Source organism: Vidua chalybeata, chromosome 14, assembly GCF_026979565.1.
Source record: "Vidua chalybeata isolate OUT-0048 chromosome 14, bVidCha1 merged haplotype, whole genome shotgun sequence".
NCBI classification, from domain to species: domain Eukaryota; kingdom Metazoa; phylum Chordata; class Aves; order Passeriformes; family Viduidae; genus Vidua; species Vidua chalybeata.
In genome coordinates this window covers 19439581-19465529 of record NC_071543.1, presented here as the reverse complement: position 1 = coordinate 19465529, position 25949 = coordinate 19439581, and the positions used below count along the sequence as shown (strand labels likewise).

Here is a 25949-nt window from a genome sequence, read left to right as displayed (position 1 = left end):
ATTATCATCTTCATCATCAAATACTTCAATATTTGTAATATGGCAACATCTAGGAGCCACAATCAGGTCCACAAACTGAATCTGCAAAGGGATGGAGGCAGACATCCTGCTCCAAGCAGGTAATTAGCATTAAACTGACAAATTACTGTTTCTGCCATCAATAACCTGATTTAAATTGTGGATGGAAACACAAATAACAAGCGACAAAGCCCTGGATCATTCTGCACTGCTCTGCCTTTGCCTGCTGGAGTCACAAACAGCTGGGCCAGGATGGCAAACAGAGCCCTCGCTGCTGGCCCTCGCTGAGCAGGGCCCAGGTGAGTCCAGCCCAGGTGAGCAGAGCCCAGGTGAGCCCAGCCCAGGTGAGCAGAGCCCAGGTGAGCCCAGCCCAGGTGAGCACAGCCCAGGTGAGCACAGCCCAGGTGAGCAGAGCCCAGCTGAGCACAGCCCAGGTGAGCACAGCCCAGGTGAGCAGAGCCCAGGTGAGCCCAGCCCAGGTGAGCACAGCCCAGGTGAGCACAGCCCAGGTGAGCAGAGCCCAGCTGAGCACAGCCCAGCACTGAGCACAGCCCAGCACTGAGCACAGCCCAGCTGAGCAGAGCCCAGCTGAGCACAGCCCAGGTGAGCCCAGCCCAGGTGAGCCCAGCCCAGGTGAGCACAGCCCAGCACTGAGCACAGCCCAGCTGAGCACAGCCCAGGTGAGCCCAGCCCAGGTGAGCCCAGCCCAGCTGCTCAGCCACCAGAGCAGCAGAGGCACAAAGCTCCCCCTGTGCCCCTTCCCTGGGCACAGCAGCAGCAGCAGGACAAAGGGACTCGGGGCCAGCACAGGTGGGATAATGCTCCTGCAGATGCTCAGGGATGGGGAAAGGCTGAGTGTCTTCTCTCCTGATCAGAACACACAGACAGAGCTCAGCAATCACATTCCAGAGTCGTTTTCAAAGCATGTTCCATTCACTCCAGATTTCCTGTCTCCAGTCCTGCCAGGGTTTCCCAGGAGCACACACTGAACTGGAACATTGCACTGATGTTCTGCCTGGTGCTGTTTTATCTCCCTAACCCGAGCACTGAATTGCATTGCCAGCCTTGCCATGTATCTTCATAACCAAACCAAATGATGTTTTGCTGTTCAGCCAGCAGGACTCCTGCCACAGGGGAACTGCAGGGAAGCCTGAAGCCTGCCATGGTTTGTATCTGCAAGCCTGCAACTGCCCACAGTAACTGCCTTTGACGTAACAGATGGAGGTTTATAGCTGAAATAACTTGATCTCCATCACAATGTCCATGACAGCCAAGGGAAAAACTCAGAGCTGAGTTTACAAATGAGTCATGGCACAGTAACAAGTTCTCATTAGCTGACAGATCCAAGGTTCCTAGAAAATAAGGAGCAATGCAGTGAATTGTTTCCTTTGAATTTAAATAAATTGGATGCCATCCTTTTACCTAAAAATTCCTCTGCTTCAATAACATTTATACAAGAATATACAATGCATATTTACTATTATTTTCTTGATTCAGCTTTTCTGCTCACAGCACTTCCCACAGGTCACAGATTTAACTCCAGCAGAGCAAAGGAGATGTCTCTGTCTACAAACCTGGTAATGGTGGGATAATTCAGCAAAGCAACAGCTTAGAGACGTGTAAGAACTTGAATATCACCTGAAGGGCTCCATCTGCACTTGATGTGATGGCCCTTAGCTGGCTGCTAGCAACAGAACTCCAGATTTACTCCTTATTTCAAACACTGAACAGCACAACTGGTCTGAGCTCTTCCCTCAGCTCTGACCTGTGCTGCACCCAGCACCTCAGCACCAGAACCATATTCAAAACAATCACAACTTTCATTTTCAAACACAACCTTTTTCTACCTGCACGGGACAAGAAGTACAGCATCCAACAGCCACGTATCAGGGAATTTTCTGCAAGGTTTATTTCTATCAAGAATAACAGGAAAATAAAGGAATTACTACGCCAGGTAGAAATGGAAGCCCATTTACCCTAAATACTAAAAAGAAACGTATATGCATTTTTCACTCGATACCTCCTCTTCTTTTCTCTGCCAGCTCTGATACTATGAGAGTGGTTTAAATACTAAAACATCTGAATGTGAATCCCTGCCAAAAGCTAGCTGCAATTAATCTACAACTAGATATTTTGATCACTGGCACTTCCATGGAGACACAGATAGCAGAAGCTCAAGTACATCTCCAGCTATCCCCACGTGAACTTCAGTTTCTAGAAGACCCAGTTCAAATTCACTATATTTAACTGAGTGTTTACAGAAAAAATGAACTTTGCATAAAAGTTTAGAAAACCAGCCTCAGATTGAACAGTCTTAAAATACAGTGCCAGAGTTGGAATCTGAGAGGAACTGAATTAACAGGTCCATCATCATTTTTGATCTCAGACCCATTCATCTGTCAGCAGCAGGAGCACAGGGACAGAGCCTCAGGCAGCCCCAGACTGACCCCTGTGCATCCCCAGAGCCAGGTCAGCAGCACGGCTGCAGGCAGGAAGGATCCTGGGGCCCAAAGGATGAACCATGTCAGGATGTACTCCTCAGCTCAGCTGAGACCCAGCTCTGCTCTTACAAGAGATGCTGAATCAAAACCCGCCTAAGGACATCTGGCTTGACTTTGCTGCATGGTCTGCATCAGCAAGAGAGTTTCCTTATTGGAAATTCTACATATTAGAAGTGCCAGAAAGGTACCTTTGAGTCATGTTGATAAATCCTCGTTTAACAGCTGCCAGGGGAAGCTGACAGCTTAGCCAGAGGGGGCTCTCTGGGCATGCAGCACTCCCAGGTGGATCATGTTCAGCAAAATGCAGATGGAAGGAGTGATCACATCCCAGTGCCAGGCAGCAGCACAGGGCCATCGGCCTCCAGGGGGTCCCACGGGCAGAGAGCCCCGGTGGCAGCAGCCTGCAGGGCTCAGGAGCACCAGGGCAGGTGCCAGGACCGCAGAGTCAGCCTGGCTCCTGCAGGGAGCCCTCCCAGAGCCCACGGGCTGTGCTGGCACCTCCTGTGCAGCTCTGCCAGCAGGGCTCTCTCTCACCTGCTGCTGCCAGGCACCCAGGGCACCCCAGCACATCCCTCCACACACAAAAGCTCTGGCTCTTACAGCAAGCACGCAGCAAATCCCCAGTTCTTCCCGTGCTGCTGCTGTTGTCCTCCTGCAGCTCCAAGGTCAGAGCAGGAGCTCCAGAATGGCTTTCAAGCAGGTATCCATGCACAACACTGGGACAACTTTCTCCTGGGCTGTATCTCTGCCACATACAGCTCGTGGCCTTGCATACAAAAGGACTGAGGCCAGATGTAAAATCTGCAGATAAAATCTTTAAAACAGTACACAAATTCACAGCGGGTCATGCCAAAATCCTCTGATGTATAGCAAGCCTAATCTTCCTGAATAATTGTTTTCCTTCCCATCCCACACTGCTGTATTTTTCTCTATTTTAATTTATTTTAATAAAACATACGTTTGTTTGGAAACAACATATATTATTGAGCTGTTTCTGGTTTAGAAAACAGAATCATTAACATGATATAGCACACAAGCACATCTCTAGTTCGTGTTTTCTGCTTTGTCAGTTTGACTCAGTCTGTTCTAAATTGCACAAGCTATTTTAATGCCTTTTTTGCAATTCAAATCTGCATTCTGTAAGTATAACTGAAAAGATAACAGTTCATTCTCAGTCTTGCACTCAAATCTGTTGAAGGAGGCTTTAGCTGAATATTCTGTTATTTAAACTCTCTTTCTGATTGTATTAATTTTAAAACAATCTTGTTTTAAAAAGCTAGTCAATGAAAAAAGGTGAGGCTTGATTGGAAGCTTTTTCATGGGCCTAAGGGAGCAGGTTCCAGAGGAGCAGGGAGATGGATGCTCCAGACAGAGACTGTGCCCTGGAGCTGGGTGAGTGGAGCTGTCCCAAGCCTGTTGAGTCAGAGGAACAATGGCACCAGGACTGCTCCAGAGCAGACACTGAGAAACCATCCTAGGCAAGTCTCCTCCAACTCTCTCTCCTCCCTTGGCCACATCAGACTGGAGAAGAGTCTTCCTATGCTTTGACCAGCCTGTTTGCACTGACCATCCCACAGAGCTGCACGAAGGTGCAAAGCACCGAGCAGAACAAAACCAGCTCCCTCTCTGCCCACGTTTCTGTTCCTTGCATCAACTCGTGAATCACAGAGCATTTTGTCCTAATTTAAAGCGATAACTGTAGAAGAAATTTGTAATTTATATAAAACTGCCTTGGGTAATAATAATTTTCCTGACTCTGCACAACGCAGCGTTAGAAAATGATTCCATGCAGGGCCAAGGGAGAGCTGGAGTGGGAATGCTGCTGAGGCAGGGCAGGGCAGGGCAGAGCCTGCAGCCAGGGCAGGGCAGAGCTCCTGTGCAGGGCAGGGCAGGGCAGGGCAGCAGTGCCATCAGCAGTGCTGGTCACTCTGTGGCTGGACAGTGAGGGTCACTCTGAGGCTGGTCAGTGCTGGTCACTCCCTGGCCGGGCAGTGCTGGTCACTCCCTGGCCGGGCAGTCCTGGTCCAGACCCCCCCTGAGCCAGCCTGCCTCTTCCAGACCCTCCTACAGCCCCTCACACCTCCTCTGTCCCTGCAGGACTCAGCTGCAGTAAAGGTTTTAACAGAACTAACCACAGAACAGAACTAACCACTCCTGTTTGTTCCTAACAGAACTAACCACACAACAGAACTAACCACTCCTGTTTGTTTTTAACAGAACTAACCAAACCCAGCAGCCCAAAGTCCTCTATGAAAACGCCTTCACGGGTGCAGGTTCAAGAGGCAAAAGGCAGGGCAGGGTTCAGTAATCACAGGAGCATGCTGGATTGCTCTGGTTACTCTGGCTTTGGAGATCAGGATGAAAACAGGTGTAATTGAAGAGTGCCCCCGTGCAGCAGCAGGGCTCCTGTGCATGCAGAAGCTTCATGGCAGGACTCCCATCAGACATGCACAAGGCTTCGGAAAAATGAAGTTCACTTTTGAATTCGGAAGCCATAAAAATATAATTAGCAGAAAAAGAGGGTCTAAGCAAACCTGCTTGGGCATTCACGTATTCCAAGGGATGTGTGCTTTGAGAGCCACGGGAAGCAGTGATGGTGCTGTGCCCAGCCTGAGAGCTGCCAAAGCCACCCAGGCTGCAGTGCCAGCTCAATCCCCCAGTGCTGCAGTGCCAGCTCAGCCCCACTGCAACCCCCAATGCTGCAGTGCCAGCTCAATTCAAACCCCAATGCTGCAGTGCCAGCTCAATTCAATCCCCCAGTGCTGCAGTGCCAGCTCAATCCCCCAGTGCTGCAGTGCCAGCTCAGCCCCACTGCAACCCCCAATGCTGCAGTGCCAGCTCAGCCCCACTGCAACCCCCAATTCTGCAGTGCCAGCTCAATTCAAACCCCAATGCTGCAGTGCCAGCTCAATCCCCCAGTGCTGCAGTGCCACCCCAGCCCCACTGCCACCCCCCAATGCTGCAGTGCCAGCTCAATTCAACCCCCCAGTGCTGCAGTGCCACCCCAGCCCCACTGCAATCCCCCAGTGCTGCAGTGCCACCCCAGCCCCACTGCCACCCCCCAATGCTGCAGTGCCAGCCCAACCCCCCAGTGCTGCAGTGCCAGCCCAGCCCCACTGCCCTTCCCTGCCCTTCTCACCGGTGCCCCACCCCTGCTGCTGCCATGGACAGTGGCTCTGGCAGCCTGAGGCTCAGAGCAGGAGCAGCTCCAGCCCCCCTCGGGCACATGCAGGAGGGCCAAGCGGGCCCACGGCCACCGTCCCTCTCTGGTCACCCTGTGTCCCTGCCTGCAGAGCCCACAGTGCCCCACAGCACCAGCCTGCGCCCTTCCCTGAGCTGCCCTTTCCCAGAGACAGCAGAGTTCTGGAGAGCCTGACCACAGAAAGCTGTTTGTTAACAGCAGAGGAAGAGAACAGTTGCTGAACTATTGATTTTTAATTAATGCTCATTTTTTAATTACTTGTCTTTTTAATTAAATTGCTCCATTGGAATGCTGGAGCCTCCCTAGAGGTATGTTGTGCCTTCTGCCTTGAATTTTTTTATTTTTAAAGGTTTTATTCCTAAAGGTGTGTTGCACATCTTTAGAACACCTGTAGGATCCAGAATGTATCCCAGATTTTGGTGGGCATAAACTGCAGGATCATTACTGGCCCAAGGGTACTCACAGCTCAGAACTCTCTTTCTGGTACTACAACAGGAGCTGCTGATTTTCTACCAAAGCCTGAGAACTGACAGAAAATCATGTTTTAACTGACCCTCGTGTGAGTTTACTACTTGACAGAGAAATAATATCTGTGATTATCTACTGAGATTATTGTATTTTTGGGTGGGAATGAAAAAAGGGGCATTTATTGCATTCCTTAGGAATGAAATGGGGAATGACTTCTAGGAGAAGCAGCATCTTTCAGTGAGTAAAAAATGCTTCTTTTTCCTGCAAACCATGCCTGGCCTCTTATCCATTGGTGTTACAATAGCATTAGTATAATGCTATAAATGTATTGGAAGACCTAAATCAGATAAAGTCATCATAGTGAGACATTTGAAAACAAGAGGGAAAATAAAGCAGCTGAATATTTAAGGAAAGGAGGCAGAAGAGCTTTTTCCTAAAGCAAGAATCCCCCAAGCTCTCTGCAGCATGAGTACCCCTGCCTCTCTCTGAGCCTTGCCCCGTGGCTCGCTCACACACTGCTCTGAAGAGTTCTCTGCCACAGAGGCTGTGCCAGGAGAGCTCTGCTCCCAAACGTGGGCTCCCCTGACACCTCCCCAGGGATCCCTGTGGAGATCCTCTGGCAGCTTCCTCAGCTCTGCTCTGAGTTACATCACAACTAAAATTTCCACCTGGTATCAGTGGAAAAAAAAAAAAAACCTGCTTGTCTTGTGCCAGTGGGCTCCAAACCCACCAACTCCTGCTTCTCTGCAATAGGGGATTTTGGGTTTCTTTAGAGGTTTCTGAACATCAAGGGCCATCTCTGTCCATGAGAGGGGCTTTCCCCCTGGAGCCTGCACTCCATCCCCAGCACGTGGGGAGCCCTGGCCACGGGGCTCGGAGCCCTCTGCTCTCCCCCTTCAGCAGCAGCCCAATAACCCATTTCCCCTCTTGCCTTTGCTGCTGGATAGGCCATTTCCCTCCAGTAACTTCTTGGTTTCTTTCTCCTGACTCAGCCTGCTGCAGCATCGGGGCACTCATTTACTATGGAGTTCTTTACTTGTAAGCTTATTATCTCCCATTTATCTGCACGGAGCTCTGCTGCCCTGTTACAACCCAGGTACTCAGAATTAATCCCCATCATGTATCAGATTAAATTGTTTCTCATTATCTGCTTGACTCTCAATTCAGTACCATTTGTAAAACTAAAACCTACTTTTCCATACTATTAATCAAGACTTTTTTTTTGTGACAAAAGCCACTGCATTGCAATCTGAATAATCTAAAGCAGTTCAAGTAATATTTCTCCTGCCAGCCAAACTTGAATGTTTCCATATTTCTTTTTTCCCTTCCTTTTGAAGTCTCTCTCTGTAATCAGCCATTTGAAGCACGAATTTAATGCATTTAATGCACATTTCTCTAACTTGTGTCGTCTCCTTATAGCTAAAGGTTCTCAGTGATCAATATTTTACATGATCAGATCAATCACAGCATATGCAGCTGTTTTAGGAGACCTGATAAAACAATTTCCTATTGCTTTTTTTAAATGGATTAACAAGGCAATTTCCTTACTGCTTGGTGGGCCACAATCACAGAGAGCACAGGTATGACCTTGGAGAGAGGACAATTCTCAGGTTATAGGCTAGACAAGAGCCAGGTTCGAGGAGACATTGGGGGAAAGCCTGGTGGTACTTCTGCTCTGAGTCCAGAACTTACAGGAACATTCTCAGAGGATTAATTTCATACTCCTGATTGCCATTCCCTCCACTCTATTTATCCACTCATAAAATGGAGAAGAGGAGAAATAAAAAAAGACACATACTTGAAATTTAATTTAAACACGGCCTTGTTCCAGAACAGAACAGCCTTGGTTTATTGTGTCTTAGTTACCAAAAGCACTTCAGCCTGGGCTGAGGGGCAGCTCTGTCTGTCCACACCTGAGCATGGGAGGCTCCCACTGCCACCCCACATTTCCCTGGCATCACCTGTGCCAGCAGAACTCTGCAGGCAAAAAACAGCTTTGAAATCCACTGGCAACTGTCTGAACTCAGGTTCAGCAGCTGAGTGGAAATAACTCTCTGCTGGGTCCCAGCTGCTTTTTGGAGTAAGTTCAAAGCACACACCAGTGCTCAGGGGAGCTCCCCAGGGGCAGTGCCAGAGCTGCTGCAGGGGCTGCATTCCTTCCAGGGCTGGGGATGTCAGAGATGTTCCTGCTCCTGCTCCCCTGTCCCACATAAGGCTGCTGCACACTCTGCCCTTGGACAGATGCTCCACAGCTGTAGCAAACATGGTTCAGGGACTTCCTTCCTACAAAACTCCACACAAATCAATATTCCATTAACACACCCTGCTATTCTGTGTGCACTTTGAGGAAAATCTGATTTTGTTTAAAGATATCAAAACCTACTCTGCCTAGAAAATCCAGTTAAAATGTGGTACAACAAAGGGAATTGTAAAGTAAGTGAAGATGACTGCATCAACCATTTTTTCAGAGAAATTTTGTCTTTTGAGAGGAAAGCAGACCACCAAGACCATGGTGCCTGTTGAAGACGGAAAGACTTCCACAGAGATGCATTTGGGTGGAGACACTGATCTCCTCAGCCCCTGGGCAGCACTCTCAGGCCCAGGGTGTGCAGGATGTTCTGGGCAGGGCAAGGAGCTCAGTGTGGGCTCCTTCCAGCTCGACCATTCTGTGACTCTGAGCCAAGCCAGGCTCTGAGCCCCGCAGCACGGGCCGGGGAGATGCTGTGAGCTGCTCAGATGATCTGACATCACTTCTGCCTTCAGTCAATTGAGAAAAACTCATCCCCTCAGGCTTGGAATGCATGCAGGAAACTCCCTCCCGAGCCTGGGGGGTGGCGTCAGCCCCAGCTGCTGCTGCACTGCTCTGCTGCACAGAACGCTGCTCAAAGCTCACACAGCCCCTGCACACCAAGAGCTTTTCTCCTCGTGGAATTCCTGCCTCCCACTGCTCCACAGGAGACACGAACTTACAGCACTTGCTGCCCAGCTGACACTGCCCAGCTCTCCTCACGCCTGGTCACAACACCGCTGTGTTAATTGTCCTCAGCAAGCCACTGTGCCATGAAGAACAATTTGATACACTGTGCAGAGTATCTGATCTGCTCTCTGCACTGAGATGTCCCTTCGTTCACTATGAGAAAGAACATTCTCCAAGCTCTCCTGTTATTTTACACTAATAGACTTAATTATAGTGTGGAGGCTGCAGGAGAAATCTCACTACTGTCTTAAGCCATTTCATATTTTCATTTTTTTGTTATTGCTAAGAAAGCACCAAAGTCCAATACACCTGACGTGTATTTGCCCTCAGTGCAGAGGGAACTAAAAGGGGATGCAACATTCTCCAAAGAGTAACTTAAGTCACAGCAAGGCTCCTTCTAACCACCAAAATGCATGAATGACCCAACACCAGTAGGAACCAATGTACTACCTGAAGGAAATCACACCCTTGAGTGGAAATACCTGTCCTGGACAAGAGCAAGCAGAGCTGCAGGGCAGCTCACCCCGTCAGTGCACTGCAAACCTTGTCAGGCTGAAACTGTGCCACTGAGACCAGCAAGCACAAGCTCCTTTTGCTCTGGGGATGACATTCTCTACTGTTCTTTATGCTCATTCATCTTTCAACTTCCAGTCCACGAACTCATCAACCAAGAAGGAAATGACTCTAAACCACAGGAATTCCACTGACTTTTGAATTTCTGTACACACTTTGATTCCCTAGGTACTTCTCTGCTTGCAGTTTGTACTGTTCCTCAGTGGTGCCCTTTTCTCTGTGGATGCACTCTGCAGGTGGGACAGAGGAGACTCCAGACAATATCCTTCCTGTTCTGTTCACAGAACTTCAGCTTCCTGACTGGGCAAGCACACAGAATCTAACATCTGGCCATCCTCTGCTTTTACCTGTGATGTGATTGTTTGCTACCAGTGAAAGAAATAAAGGGATTTCGCTGGTTTTTGTGATTTTGCTCTTCAGGTGGAAGATTTTTTTTTTTTTAGATAAACTGAATTTTTGTCCAGGAGAATAATTTTTAGTCCAAAGAAAGATAAATCTTTGGGTTGAGGACAATGAGAAGAGTAAAATTCTGCATCAACTAATAACATAATAAATGGCTCTTAAAAATAGCACAGATGGAGTCCTCCACTTCAAACAGGGCAATGCCAATGTGAGCAAGAGGCATCATACAAAAAATAACAAGTCTCATTATTACAACAAGGAGAAATCAGATGTCCACTCTCCCAGATTCTTAACACTGTTGACACTAGATTTTTAAGGACCATAAATAAGCCCAAAACTACTTGTGAATTTGCTCTGCAAATCAACTGCAAGAAGTGATCTGTTTTGATCCTTCCCTGGAGTCCCATCCTAAATCAAAGTATTACAACGTAATCCTTTAACAAGTTTCCTTCCTAATGAACCTGCAGACCTACAAGTCTCTTGAGAAATCTGATGTGTGAGTTTAGGTTTGCATGTTTTTCCTTATAAACCCTGATTTATATATTATTAAAAAAAGAACTCCCAGTATTTGTGCCCTTAAAAGTAAGTGTTCATCAACTCCAGGAGACTGGAAAGGTGCCAGGATTTTACTGGGCTTTCCTCCCCCTTGCTGCCCCTGCCTCCCAGGCAGAATGTTTTCTCCAGGGCTAAACAGAAATGGACTTCAGAGCAACCAGGCCTGAGCTCAGACATCGACCAGAGGGAGAGAGAGTGGCTGGTGAAACAGAGGTGACACAGAGAGACTGCTGGAAATAAAACAGGGAATGAAGGTGCAGAGCTTGGCACCTGAATAAGAAACGGCTCCTGCAGGAGAGCAGAGATAAATATAGACCTGCTCTGCAGCAGCTGAGGGCACCAGTGCCATTCAAAGGGGTGTGAAGAAACCTCTGGGGCTGTTTCACACAACTCAGAGGGCACCCTGCCCTGAGCCCAGCACCTCCCAGTGCTCACAGCTCACAAGGAGTGCATTCCAATAAAGAAAACCTGGCCAAGGACTTACAAAGAAAAATGTGGGCAGGTGTCCATCTCAACATCACCCTGTTGGAAACGAGCTGACTTTAAAGGTTGGCAATGAAACTACTAAAAAAAACCACAATTCCAAACCACACCACTAAAAAAACCTGGCACGAGTGTTGGGTTGGGTTTTTTTACAATGTCCTCTTGAGGCATTAGTTTTTTAAAAGGCACCTTTTCAATTCTGTTGAGACAGTGCAAATTCTGCTGCAGGAGAGATTACATCAATGACAAACAGTCACAGGGCTGCCTGTGATTTTCCTCAGCCTCCTGGATTACACTCATGTTTTCATTTGCACGTGCAAATTAAAGAATCTGCCATAATTACACCTGATCAGGCATCAATTGGCAGCACTCCACAGAAGTCAATGTACTTAAGTGACATCATGTAGAGGGATGTGAAACTCGAATTGTGTGGCTGAAATGCACTGTTTAGAGCCTCAGTAACGTCATGCATGGAATGGTGTGTGCAGAGCTGTGACCGTGGGCTTAGGGCAGCAGCTCTGTGCTCTGGGAGCAGCTGGGAGCTCAGTTCAGGGCTCTGACCCTCCTGGGGGGAGGCACAACCACTCACAGAACACCCCATGGTCCTGAAGAAAGGTGCTGCTGCTCACAGTGCAGCAACTTGCCTGCTTTTCTTTGGAGATCTCTTGTCTCCCACTGTGAGGGGTCCATCCAGGCTTCCAGCTCCTCTCTAGCAGAGTCCTTCCACCCACTGCAGCTCAGGGCTCTCTCTGCTTCACTTCTGGACCTCACCTGCAGCCAACAATTCATCCCAAAGCAGAAGCTCACCTGTCCACACCACCACTGTCCTTGCAGGCTTCCTTCCCCAGCAGCAGAGTCACCTTCTCCCAGCTGAACCTCTCCTTCTCAGTACCACGATTTGGAGTCCACAGCCTGCCCTGTCCTCCTCGGTGCTCTTCATAGCAGTTCTCCTGTCATTTTCTGTCCCTCTCTTCAGCTCGTCCTCCCTCCTGATGACCACACTGTATCCTGCTGACAATCCTACATTCTATAATCCTATATTCCACTGCACTATCATGAAATGCACTACATCAAGTTCTTTCCAGTTAAAACAGCAATTTCCTAAACATGCTCCTTTGTTATTGGTACAAAGACCAGCAAAATTTCTCACTATGTTTACATTTATCTAATTTAATATCCAAGAGATTAAAGAAACCACCTAATGCCTTGCATTTGGCAGCCCAAGTCCCATTCAAATTTTTGCTTACTACTGGTTTTACAGTATATTTAATCTAAATTTATCATAAAAAGGTCAGTTCCATGAACTGCATGGATTAATGCTGACAGCTCATCATTAGAAGGGAAGATCTTATGTGAAGCTTAAACATTTTCTACTAACAACATCTGAGAAACACTAGCAATATTTGAGGGCAGTCTTGCCACTTGTCTGAAATGAGAAAATGTTTATACTTACCAGAGATAAGAGCAACTAGAAGGCAAAACTGGGTCGTTAATTAGTGACTCTTCCAAGCTGAAGCCATAGAGGAAGAGAAACAGGGGCAGGCACCAACTAAGTAAAGATGCACAACTGAAATTCCCTCTGCATTTTTAACGACTCCTGCAATTAAGAGTTAACTTGATGTCACCTGTTGCAGAAATGAGAAGTCCTGGGACTGCTCAGAGAACAGGCACCTTTAGAGAGCAGTGACAGTCACCACAAAGGTGGTTCATGCTGTTAAAGCCTTTCTCACAAGACGGCCAAGTCAGCACCTGGTCCCCTGCAGAGGCTCCCACGGCTCCTCTCCTGCAGCACCGAAGGGAGGCTGGGAAAGCCTCCAGGGCAGGGATGAGGGCAGGCAGGGGACAGAGTGCCAACACCCTCGTTGCTGAGGCCACCAGCCCAGAGCTGCTGGCATGGAGCCCTCCGTGGGCTGGGAAGTTTAAAGGCAGCTGAGGATCATCCTCCACGGATGGTGCAGTGCCAGGCAGCCGTGGGGGTAAGGCCTGCTTCTCTGGGGTACAGACACTTCCTGCTCCAGAGAAAGCTCTCAGGGCCACCCTTTAGCCATGGCAGGCTCCCCAGGAAGGCTGCAAGGAACGCAGCTGAGGAATGAAGTGCACCTCTTCCACAAGAGCCAAGCACAAAAACCTGAGCCAGGAGTCTTGTAATGAACAACAACCAAGGATAAGGAGAAAGATTTAGCTGTTACTTGGAAAATACTTGGTAAGAAGCCCAAACCTCCATCAGAGCAATGAAGGCAAAGCCATCCTGGGCCACTCCCTCTGTCTTCTGCGTGGGGCTCAGGACAATCAGGATGCTCAGGTACCTGTGCAACATTACCCTGAGTCACCACTCCACACTGCTGTTCTGACCTCTCCATGCCACGGGCCACACAAAACAATTAAAATCTGACTTAACAATGCCAGCCCAGACCTGAAGAGTGGGCACAGGTCTTTATTCTGTCACGGAGCTGAATTTGACCAGCCAGAGTAGAAGAGTGAGAACTAAGCCACTGCCTCTGCAGGAGGCACTGCTGTGTAATGAGGAAATGGCAAATCTGAAAGACAGCTTAACTAAAGACTTCTTGTGCAGTGAGTTGTGCATGTTCTTAAGTTTTCCCTTCCTAAATCACCATGCAGGAATTACTTAGCGTGCTTGAAAAATGTGGCAGAAGCTTCAGACCAGGAGTAGCCAAGATGCCTGGAAAGGATTTCTCCTTCTTTCCTTGTTTTCTTTGTAGGGGTTCAACACTGTGGCACTGAAGAGGAAGTAGAGCCATGTGCTGGGCACACTCTGCAGCTCAGGACCTCTGCAGGTTTATGTGCCTTGAAATCTCTGGGGTTCACCTGCATCTTTGTCATCTGTCTTGCAGAGAAAAAAGATCAATCTGTCTGTTTTCAAACACATGGCAGAAAGAATCAAACACCAGGAACAATACCCAGCAAACACCTGTCAGTCCTTCCTGAGCACCACTGCTTGGCCTAACCTAACCCTAACCCTTTCTGTCCTGGAGGACAAGCCCTGCCTTAAAACAAGACATGCAAATATTGTGCACTGTCCTACAAAAACTGGAGCTTTTTAAGCATGTAAGCAAAAGCAAAGAAGTTGTGCACAGCAGGAAAATTCTGCAGATAGACACCAATGGGCAAAAAACCTGAATATGAAACAGTGTGAGCAATGACTTTTCCCCAAGCACTCAGCCACTACTGAAAAAGCATCCAATAACTTTATGTAAGTGTTCCATGAAAATTCTGGCCTTTTGCAATCTTGGTGCTCACGGAGGTCTGGGTAAAGCTTCTTCAGTTTCTTTAGCTTTCAGGTCAGAACATTTGGAAGAGAACAAGAGAAGAGACAAATGTACTGTCACCAAAAGTGAAATGCTTCTGCAGTCAGGAAGGAGCAGTAATAGAAATGCACATTACTGCACGGTGTGCTCACTGCAGACTTGAAGGAAAATGCACTGTTGAGAAACTTCCTCAGCTTTGCTCAGAAAGCATCCCCAGCCCTGACAGAGCAGGATCCAGAGCAAGGAGGGTGAGGGGAAAACACACCTTGAGGGAGCTCAGGGAGAGCAGAGTGAGCTCCAGGTGAGACTGAGCTCCTCCTCTTGTCCAGGTAGCCCAGGGCAGGAGGAGCCTGCCCGACTCTGGAGAACTTTGCTGTTCATTTTTGTGCCCTCAGGGCAGCAGCTGCTGAAGGCCAAGCCTGCTGATGGGATGAAGAGCAGAAACCCCTGAGTTAGGTGTGGGCTGAGCTAACCCTGGAGCTGGAAACCACAGCCAATTAGCTACCTGAGCTAATTACCCCTGAGGTGAGCAATTCCAGTGCACAGGCAGGGCATCTCTGCTGCTCCATGCACACTTGCCTTGGTGCTCCTGAACCTGATTGCCTTGGGCAAGGAAACAACTCTCCAGCTGGAAGTTTAACTCCTCCTGGCTGACACTCAGCCTAAGCCAGAAGGTCCTGGAAGGTCTGGCACAGTCCCAAGGCAGAGGCAGTCCGTGTTGCAATGCTGCAGACATTACCCCTGGTGAAGGTCTGTGCAGGAGTTATGATGGGCCGTGTAGCTGAGTAAGGGACAAAGAAAAACCTCCATTATTACAAAGAACTACATTTAAAATGAGGACAGGCTGAAGAACCAAGTCTGATGCTTTCTCAGGAGAGTCATGGGATGGAAAAGTTGCAAGACAAAGGCCTTCCTCCATACAAGGAACACTCTTTGAAGATCTCAGAGTCCTTTAAAGATGAGATGAGAAAAGAATATCAGGGTGACTCATTTGGTCTAAATGTCCTACTTCAGCTATGCTAAGTGCCAAATACTGTCTCCATAGTGAATATTTACTTTGAGATTAGAACAAAATAGTAAAAGACACAGATAAAAGACTTCTCTCAAAGGGTACACAGGTAAGGTAAGAGACAGCATTTCTTTTTGGGTTGTCATGACCTGTTCAGGGGTAAGGCCAGGTCCAGTTTGAGAATGAAAAATCATTATCTTGAAATAAAAGTTCTACAACTGCTCCTAATGCCATTACTTACTTAAGACTCTTCTGATGCAACAGAGTACAAATTTGGCTAACAATTGCACTACTCACACTCACAGCTGCCACCAGGAAAACCCAGTTCAATAACCCACTTCACTATCAGCCTCCTGTATTATTGACATTTTATCTTCATGTCCTCCAGCCACATTATTCTTAGATGTGAGTCTGGCAAACAGACCCAGGTCTGAGGCTGTTTCCTGGACTGAGATGTTGTGTGCCCACACAGTGAGAAGGATCTCCCCAGACCCTTCCAAAGGTCACAGTTCAGTACCTAGAGCTCAGGTGATTCAGCAGTGTTACTGCTACTGCTCCTGATGAGATGTCCAAGTGATGATGATGATGATGATGAGCCTTCTCTTCCCTCTTTATAAGGGGAAACATTAAATTCCTCTGCTGCTCAGGACTCCTGTGATGACTTGCACGTTCAGTCATGAACCACTGTGGCAATAAGGGCCACATCAACTGCTGAGGGAGTAAGAAAAGAAATCAACTAAACCATATGAGGGGGCTCTGATCTCATTTGCAGACAAGTAAATATTGAGTAAATCTTGGATTTTGGTGGAATTACTCTGGATTTGCACTGGCTGAGCCCGAACCTGAGTCAGGCCCAGCCTGTGCTCAGGTGAGCTCATTAAATACCTCCCAACCCCCGTGACTCTGCTGGGAGCACTCGTGTTTAAAGTTAATCTCGTGCTTAAAGGCTTTAAAATGACTCCAAGTCATTTTTAGTTCTGAACAATATGTAAAGTTCAAAAACCTCTCACAATTCTCTGATTTCAAACACAGTTCTCCTCCCCCTTCTTCTTTCCTTTTCTGCTCTAAAATGCAGAAATACACATGCATTAACATAACGAAATGAGCGTGCAGGGCTAATAGGGCTGATTTAGTCTGGAAGGAAAGGATATAATTAAGAGTGCCAAGTGACAGTGCTCTCAGTGGTGGCACGATGCTCGGAGCACCAAGGGACATTCTGTGTTACAGCATAAAGGCTCCACATTTCTGCTGGTGGCACAAGTGCCAGTGCAGAGCAGGTGAAGACGCAGCCTCCACGCCGTGTGCTTCACCATCCTCCCTCTGCCTCACCCCCAGGACTGGCTCTGCCACTCACTCCACTGCTGGGCATGAAGGTAACAAGCCATTGTCAAGGGCAACCACAAAGCTGCTTGTTTCACATTAGCATCCTTAACATTTTCTATCTAATCAGATTTCCTGTTGGTTGAGGAAAGCTGCCTTTCCTCGTTACCAGCTGCTATCCCAGATTTCCCTCTCCCCATCCCCAATACGTATTTTGCCATGCTTGTCTGCTTCTCTGTGTAAAAAGGTTATGTATGCCTGGAGGGAGACTAAATGTTACCCAAAAAAAAAAAAAAAAAATAGAAAAAGGCAAAAAAAAAATCCCACATGAAAACAGAACTATGGGCGAGTGTCCAAGACTCTCGACTGTGTGACTGTGACTAACCAATGGGTGTTTTTAAAAAACATTTCTCTCATTTTATTCCCTTCCCTGGATGTAATAATACAACTCAAATTAGTTTTCCAGGAGCTGACTCCTTTTTATGTAACCATGTTTTATACAGATAGCAGCAGCAGCTTATGTTTAAACTATTTAAGAGAACAAATAGCTGCAAAATGTACTTCAGATGGCCCTTCTCCTGCTAGCAGTGTACTCCTGCCTTGAGGGAAGACACAAAATCACTCTGTGTTTTGCTGCTGCGTGGATGCAGTTGTAAACAATGCCCAATGCCCACAGGAGTAGCACGCAGGTAAGGATGTCAGCTCTGCTTGTTTTACTGCCTTTCAGAGACCCACGACACTGCAAACTGTGCAATGACTTTGAGCGAACACAGCTGGGAGGATGCAGAACGAAGCAGCAGTTCAGCTCTTACCACAGCCCCGGCTTTCCAGAGCATCAGGGAGGGCAGCACCCCTCCTGAGCTGCAGCCCAGGCTGGCAGCATCCCCTGCTGGCACGGGGCTCAGCTGGCAACTCCCACGTTTGGGCAGAACTCATCGTTGTGATGCCCGACTGTTCTCCTTCCTCCCTCTCCCACCGCTGGCTGCAGCTGCTGGGCCAAGGACCCGCTCTGTGTCCTCCAGGCTGGTACCAAAGAACTGCCCTGGACCTGCTTTCCTGAGGTGCATTTGGGGCACGTGGCTGTGGTGAGTAAGGTGATGCTGGAAGCAGGCAAGGAGGTGTGGGGAAAAGACCAGGAAACCAAGGCAGATGAATTTAGGAAACATGGATCTCATTTTCTCATTCCCACTTTTGCTCTTAGAAACAGGCCCAAGAGATGAGAACTGATGGACCACCAGGCTCAGACACCAGCGTGACATGGCATTTAAGTCTCTCAGCAAATAGCAGAACACTCCCCAAACACCCCTACCAAAAGCCTGGAAAATCTTTTACCCGGTGTCATCCTACCTGCCTAGGGAGTCCGAATCCTGAAGTGATAAATGAGGCTCCCCAAGCACTACCCCTGTATGAAAGTGGTTAAAAGGTGCAGAGAAATCCATCATCTAAACAAGAGAGTTGCAAAGTTAGAAACACGCAGGCTTTACTCTGAGTTCCCATGCCATTATTCAGCAGATTGAAAAGGTGCATTTTTGTACTCCCTGTGGAGTCTTCCAAGTCTGCAATTTTCCATAAAACTTCCATTATGACATTTTACTTGGAGAACTTTGCTAACAGCTTCCCAGTTGTCATACTTCCCAGTACCTTCAAAAATGTGTAATTGATGTCATAGTAACAAGTTTAAACATTCCTTTTCCTTTATCCTAACAGCACAACTGAGCTGCTAACTGCAGGGCTCACACTGGAAGGGATTTCTGCTAGGATTTGTTTCAGCCACTGCATTAACTTCGATGGACTGTGGCAGGGTCTGCATGGAAAGCACAGTTCAGATCACCTCACAACCAAAATTTTTCAAGCTTCATGCCAACAAACCACTGAGGATGGCATACATCTTTCAGTGGGTCTAATACCACTTTCCAAGCAATTCACTGATTCTGAAGAAAAAGATAAATGCAGCCCAGGCAACCTGAGCTACAGCAGAGGCTAAAAGAATTCCTGATCAGATGTTCTCCCTCCCGTGCTAGAGACAACATCTTTTAGAGAAGCACACACAGAAATCACACCAACAAAGAGCGTCACCCCTCTGAATTCCCACCCCCTCAGGTGGTCACAGGACAAGCCAGTGTGGCCATGGCTTCTTGTGCCTGTCCTGGAGGAGAGGAGGAGGGACACGCAAGGAAGAGACATTCATCCCTGTGCACAACAACAGAAGATGGCAAGAGAAGATGGCAAGCCTTCCTCTCAGAGCCAAAGGTTTTCCCTGGGAAGGAACAGCAGTGCCGTATGCCATGGAGGAGGGGGTGACACAGCTGCTGCTGGAGACACGCTGCAGATTCGTGGAGAACCCAAGAAGAACAACTCCTGGCTTCCAGGGAGCACCAGGGCCACACTGATGCTTCCCTCAGAGCCTGCACTGTGCCAGCCTTTCCCACAGATCCCGAATTCCCCAACGCTGAACCGAACCGTGTCCCGCGGGGGCTCTGGAGAGAAAAGGCCCAGCACGGCTCTGCTTTCCTTGCTCCTCTTGGACAGGCCACGGGGTGTGAGCTGGCGATTCCTCCACTGAAATGACCAGCACAGCTAAGAGTAGTCTTCTGCAGGATCCAGCTCCCAGTGCAGGCTCCACTGAAACAAGCACAAGCTTCTGCTGGAGCTCCCCCAGCACACGGAGGAGTCGCGCAGCGTGCCAGGGAGGGCAGGTGTAGGGCCCAGCCTTCTCTCATGCCTCGTGGCTGTGGAATCTTCCTGCTCACCACGCAGCCGTGCTCAGCACCTGCAGAGGCTCAGCTGCCATCACCTTCCTAGAGGAGCCTGTCAGGAACAGTTCTGGGCTCCGCATTTACTCATGAACAACACAAACCCTGGCAAGAAATCCATGACGTCTGCTAAGCCAGAGGAGTGCTACAGGATTCACCTGTCCTTCATCTTTACTGAGTCATGAAATCACAACTTCTATCAAGTCAGCCCCAGAACTGAGAGGACAATTGGACTTCCTTCAAACCCCGACTTTAACTTTTAACATCATCACTGCAACACGAAACCTCTCCCCAAGCCTTAAACCAGAATGTGTGTCAGAGTCAGTATTTCTGGTGAGATGATAAATGCTATTTTTAAAAAATACTTTTATTTTAAAAGACACAAATCTCCCAGAGGTGGTACAAAGAACAGTCATGCAAAATTTGGAGAATGGAACAGAAGAAAGCAATTGACTGAAATATTTTGGGCTAACAGTGACAGCTCAGGAACTGATGCCCATCATTTTAGAGAGAAAAATGCAAGTGATTTGTAATAAGAACTCCAACCTGCTCACTCTGCTGTTCCTGCAGACTCGATTGTGGCAAAATCCAGCCCTGAATATTTCATCTTAAAACACTTCTACCAGCAGTAGCATTATTTGTCTTGGCAGATACTGGAGCTTATGCAAAAAGTACAAGGCTTACCACGTGGAATATGAAGCAGTAATGCAAAACACGTATGAAACAATAAGAGAAAGTATTAAAAAATAAAATTTATAATAGCTTCATCTTATGCACACTAGACAAACGAGATATACCTCATTGGCAATTTCATATCAGCAAACCCAGCATGAGGAGAGACCATACCTGTGCTTCATCTGAAAAGGAAAACAATCTACTTTTTGTTTTTTCTGCTGTGCATGCATTCCATTTCCCAAAATGCAACCAGGCGTGCATCACATACAAACTCCATCCTGCTTCACCCCAGAACAGCTGCCATGAGCATTCTCTAGCACTATGCAGAAGCGAGGTGCTGGGGACAAGCCGAATCTGAGCCTGAGTGCCAGACCTGGAGCAGAGTGCAGCCTCAGGAATTACTGCAAAGAACCGCCTGGGAATTGATGCCGTTTGAGTAGCAAGCAGCTTTTGGCAGCCAAAAAAAAAGGGCAGTGTGTAATGGTGAGAGCTGAAACAAACAAACTTTATTTGAGAAAAGCAGCGTCACTTGTGTCCTGGAATGATCCCGTGAGTGGCTCAGGTTGCAGTGTCCTGTGGGAGCACCAGACACTGACAGGCAAGCAAAGGGACACGGCTCCCGCCCCCACACAGGCTGGGGACACACAGCACACCCGGGGACACACATGGAGAAAGAAACCAAACAAACAGAACATGGACCCGAAGTGCCACAAACCTTCCGGCTCTGTGTTCTCTTTGAGGTGCACTTGCTTCAGTGGGCAGCAGAAGATTTCGTGACACTTAGCACGAAAAGGGGACTCTTTTTTCTTTAATTCCGCAGATTGGATGGAATCTTGCCGTAACATAATGTACTCCTGAGTGCCAGGGGGAGCGTCATCCATAACTGTGGTCACCACATAACAAAATGAACTCCGGTTAGAGCCCGAGGAAAGCAATCCCGAGAATCACATCAACTACATAACGTCAGGGTGGGGAAGGACAGAGGGAAAGAAAGGTTCATAGGAAGGTAAAATAAACTTTAAAGTGTAAATATCTTAGTCATGGTGGTAGAAGGGTGGGAAAATACATTTATTTTATAAACAATGCTTCTCATAAAGCTCAACACTTCGTCCCGTTTCATGCAGCTTTGATAAACAGCAGAAGAACACCCCGCTCTGAGAAGCAGCACAGCTCCCTCCTACATCTGCTTTGTTCCCCCCCAGCACCTCTATCCCTTCTGCATGCAGATCGGGAGGAAAGCAAACCAAACGTGCTGTTAGGGCCTGGCCACACTGCCCTGACCCCAGGGAGCAATCCCTGCACACCTGCAGGTACCTGCTCCCCAAAGCACAAGGACATGCCTTTATCAGGGTATGGAATTACAGCCCCTTCCTCAGAGCAGGGCTAAGCCTGTGACATTTGACTCCACCATCACTTTCACTGCATAGACATGCAGATGTACAAAGAGAAAGCACATGAATCCTTCTGATGGCTTTCTTGTACAACAGCAAGTAGATCTGAAAGTTGATCTTATAAATCAATACTGCCATTAATAACATAAAGGATACGCAGTCTGAAATGTTTCTGAATGGGGTCAGGCTATTAAATGACAAAAGATAAAATATATAGCATAAAGAAAGTTCCAGCTACCTCAACGTATTACATTACCAGAATGAATTGAAACACTTTTCCACTATCTAAAAAATGAAGCATTAATAACAGAGATAGTGAGATTCCTCAGCTCACAGCTTTAGGCACAGATCATCTCACATGAACAAAAATTTGCTGCTTTTTCACAAGACAGCCTCCAACCACCAATTGTTATTTATAGTGTAACAGAGATATAAAACCATACCCAAAACCAAACTTGCATTCCCCAACCCTATGTGAAAAAAACAAAAATTAAAAAAAAAAAATCCAAGAATTTCAGTAATGAGAGAAGTAACTACTGACAGGCTAGTCTAAAACATGCACTAGCATGCACTAGGTAAGTTTATTTGGTTCTCAAACTGTTGTCCATTAATTCTAACAATTTAACTGCTTCCTAAATATCTGCCAACACATGGACATCTTAAAAACCATCAGATTTAACCATGGATCCCCTCAAACAAATATTACCCCACTGCGTTCTCAAGCACTGGATTTTTTTCTCTGGCAGGAGTCATATGTGGGTGATAAATTCAACTTGACAGTTGTTCTGTTCACAGTGGGCACTCACCTTCTCTCAGGACCTCATTAACCCTCCAGAGCAACCTTGGCTGTTGTTGCTCCATTAGACTACACCCAGCACCAGCAATACACACAAATAATCTCTATAAAGTGTGAGTCTCTATAATCTCTATTAAAAGGGATGCATGATCAAGTAGGAAAGCACAAGTGTTCAAAAAGCAGCAGCAGGTCAGTGGAGCACAGGTCAGGGCTGCCATTTCATCACACCTGAACAGTGCCAGTGTCCCTCTGGCTGGTGGAGGGCTAGGCTGTGCTCAGGAACACACTGAGAGCCCCAGTTACTGCTGGCAGCAATTACCAGGAGCCAACACCCAAGATAAGCCAAGGACCAAGAGGTCCTGAAGGGTCAGTCCTCAAAACTCTTGGTTTATGGGAGCTCAGAGCAGCAGCACCTGCAATCCAGTGCCAAGGACGGATCCCACCTGTCCCGTGCTGGCCAACAGCTGCCTGATCCTTATGCAGGCCCCTGTGCCATCTCAGGCAAGCTGAGGAGCAGAAGACACAACCAGCCCTTCACCAGTCCCCTACACACCCCATCCCCACCTGCACAGATCTACTGAAATGTGCACACAGCCCAGCAGGACCCACACCTTCAGCAGGTGACCAACACCGCAGAGCCAGCAAAAGCACAGCAGGCCAGCAGGTGACAGGCAGTGAGTGCTGGCTCTGGGGGCAGCCTTGTCCTCACACCTGGAGCACACCCCAAGGAGCACGGACCCACGCAGCCCTGGGCTGGAATGATGCAGGGGTAGCTGAACTGGTGTCCGTGCTCTGAAGGAACTGCTCAGCCTTTCCCTGCCATGATGAACGGCCTCAGGTCAGGCTGAGAATTTACTGCAGGATGAGGAACAGCCCCTGACCCTGCTGCGTCCTTTTCCTGCTCTGATGACAGGCAGACACCCTCGTGGAGCCACTGACATCACAGCTGCAGGACCTCCAGCGTGGGCCCCACGACCCAACCAACCAAGCTCCAACCACATGGAATCTAGTGCAGAAAGCTTTAAAAACCTGGTGGCAGCCGTCTCTGATGACTGAAGATCACCAGTGCACAACCATGAGAAGATGATTATCAAAGAACTGTGAAGCAGCACTTTGGAAAAGGGAGAAGTATCACCAGGCATCTGCTATGGGTTTGCCAGTGGGACAAAACCCACACTTAGGAAAGAATCACATGCACACCAGAGCAGGAGAGAAAGCACACGTTTTTGGGAAGTCACCGAGGTCTGCAGCAGTGTTTAACTGAGGAGCAGAGGACAGGGTTTGCACTCAGCTGCTTGCCCAGTGCAGCCTCTGCCTGCAGTGCCTGGCTCTGTGACAGCCCCGTGCAGGGCACAGAGCCTGGGCAGCACCGGAGCCAGCCCGAGCTCAGAAGGGAGCCCGGAGCCACAGCCCCAGCCCAGCACTGCTGCTGCCCTCAGTCACACAGAACAGACCCCTCTGGGCACAGCTGCCCTTGCCTGGCACTTCCTGAAGGCACGTGTGGCACCCTGGTGCCAGCCTCCACCATCCACCTCTGTCACACAACCTCGCTGTTGTGTTTCAGCTGCTCTTCTCTCTTCCCTTCCATCCTGATGCACTCCCCATCCTCAGGGGTAGGACACACTGGAGCTCTACACTCCCATCTTCCCACAGGACTGAGAATGCCATGGACACAGGTCATTAACTGACTGCTAAAGAACTTGTATATTCTCAGATGAAAGTGATAAATAACTACTACATAGCTTTAAGAAAATGAATCCTTTTTTCTTCCCCTACAATTTGATGGAGACCAAACCCACAGCAACTGAGAGGAATTTGCTTAGCAGTGAATATAAAATAACTGCAGTAACTATTATGTTTCCTAATCAAAACATTCAGCTTGCTAAATATCACCCTGTAGCACATTCTTTAGCTCAAATAAAATAATAATAATTACATTAATAAAAACTTGCTGTCAACAAGCCAGTAGGGAAAAAAAAATTCTCTTCCTGTAAGCTTTACTGAGAGAAAGCAATCTTTAGGATGGCTGCTGGCACCAGGGTGTTTTTCAAGATAAATTCAAACATGTTTACTTTATATAAACACACCAGCTAAACAGTCTGCTGGTTTGTGTCTTTCTTTTATGTCCAACTGCATTTCAGTCCCATCCAGAATTGCCAGAAACCATAACATCAACCCTGTCCATAGGCCTTGGCTCGGGCTCCAGCTGAATAATCTTTGATGTAATCCAGAGTTTAATAAAGCTGTTAGGAAGTATCTTTCCCCCTGGTTTTACATAGAGAGGCTTCTGCTCTGCTAGCTACAGGCTATAGCAACCATAGGGTAAATAAAATCCAGGCAAAGCAAATCCTCCTGCTCCCGTTGGACTATTGTTCTTGTGTCTATGGCACAATTTAAACAAAAAAAAATTATACTTCCATGGATCCATCCACTCCTTGAATGAACCTTTCAGGTCATTACCTGAAACATTAACTTTCCTCAGTTCCCAGGATGCTTACACTTGCAACAAATTCATTTTGCTGGCATTTTGGAAGGGCTGGAGTCGTGTCTCTACACACGAGGTGTTCAAGCCACAGAGAGCATTAGAGCGCCTCTGAAATCCTGCGTCCCCAAAGTGAAGGAAATCCCTTCTCCTTGGCACAGGACAGGAAAAAAACCATTCCCTCAGCACGATTTTTTGGAATAATGAGAGCAGCAGCCAATGCTCCCCAGTGTCACCTCCTCAGTGTCACTGTCACCCCCCCAGTGCCACCTCCAGGACACAGACCAGCGATGCTCCCTGAGCACCTCCCTCACCCACACAAAGGCAATAAAGGTCACAAATGAGGTTACCCAGGCCCTGGGGCTGTTTAGAGCTATGCAGGAATTATTCCTTTTTTCCTTTTAGGGGAAAACATTAGGCTATCGAGTTGCTTTCAGGAACAAGTCTAAAAAAAAACCTCTCTAAAATAACTTGTTTCAAGTGACTGCGTGTAGGACAGGGAAGGGCAGGAAAGTTGGGTATTTTGCTGTAGTAACGTTTTCCTGGTTGAGACAGCTGATGAAAAATCTCTCAGTTCTACGGGCAGTAAAAATTCTCTTTGCTTCTTTTCAGCACTGTTTTGTTTCCCTCCTAGTTTCTTCCAGTTGAAGGTGTGATTTTTTTGTCAGCCACCTGCACAATGTAATGAACTCAGAGCACAACAATACTTACAAGTTAATTGAAAAAAAAAATCTATTCTGGGGCTGTAAAACACTCAGATCCTCTCAAGGACAACACAGTCTATCCAAACCATTTCACATTAAGCTTTGCCAAAATCTTGATGAAGTATTCTTACCAAACAACCCTGGCACTTCTGCATCACCCAGAAATCTTATTTTCAGCTTGCAGCTGTGTGCTCCCAACTTCGAAGTCTGGTTGACTCTGACTTGCAGTTTTCACAATGAAGACAGATATTACAGGAAGCACAAGCAGCCAATTCTCTAATTTTTATTCACAGCAAGCCATTTCTGGAGTCCCTCATTTTGCACCACTCCTTCCTCCCCAGTACACCCCCAAACCCAGGCACCACACCAGCTTA

At 47.7% G+C, this 25949-nt stretch overlaps 1 protein-coding gene across 3 annotated transcripts in view; it reads right to left on the bottom strand.

Moving 5' to 3' along the window:
• The window catches only part of FGF13 (fibroblast growth factor 13), a 208728-nt gene that overhangs the window by 70151 nt on the left and 112628 nt on the right, over nt 1–25949 (bottom strand). For 2 of the 3 annotated variants that reach the window (XM_053955349.1, XM_053955350.1), the window contains exon 2: nt 20918–21085. The exons of the other annotated variant lie outside the window; for it this stretch is intronic. In XM_053955349.1, coding sequence (XP_053811324.1) covers nt 20918–21085 — 168 coding nt within the window. The remainder of the gene's footprint in view (nt 1–20917; nt 21086–25949) is intronic. 3 annotated transcript variants of the gene reach the window in all.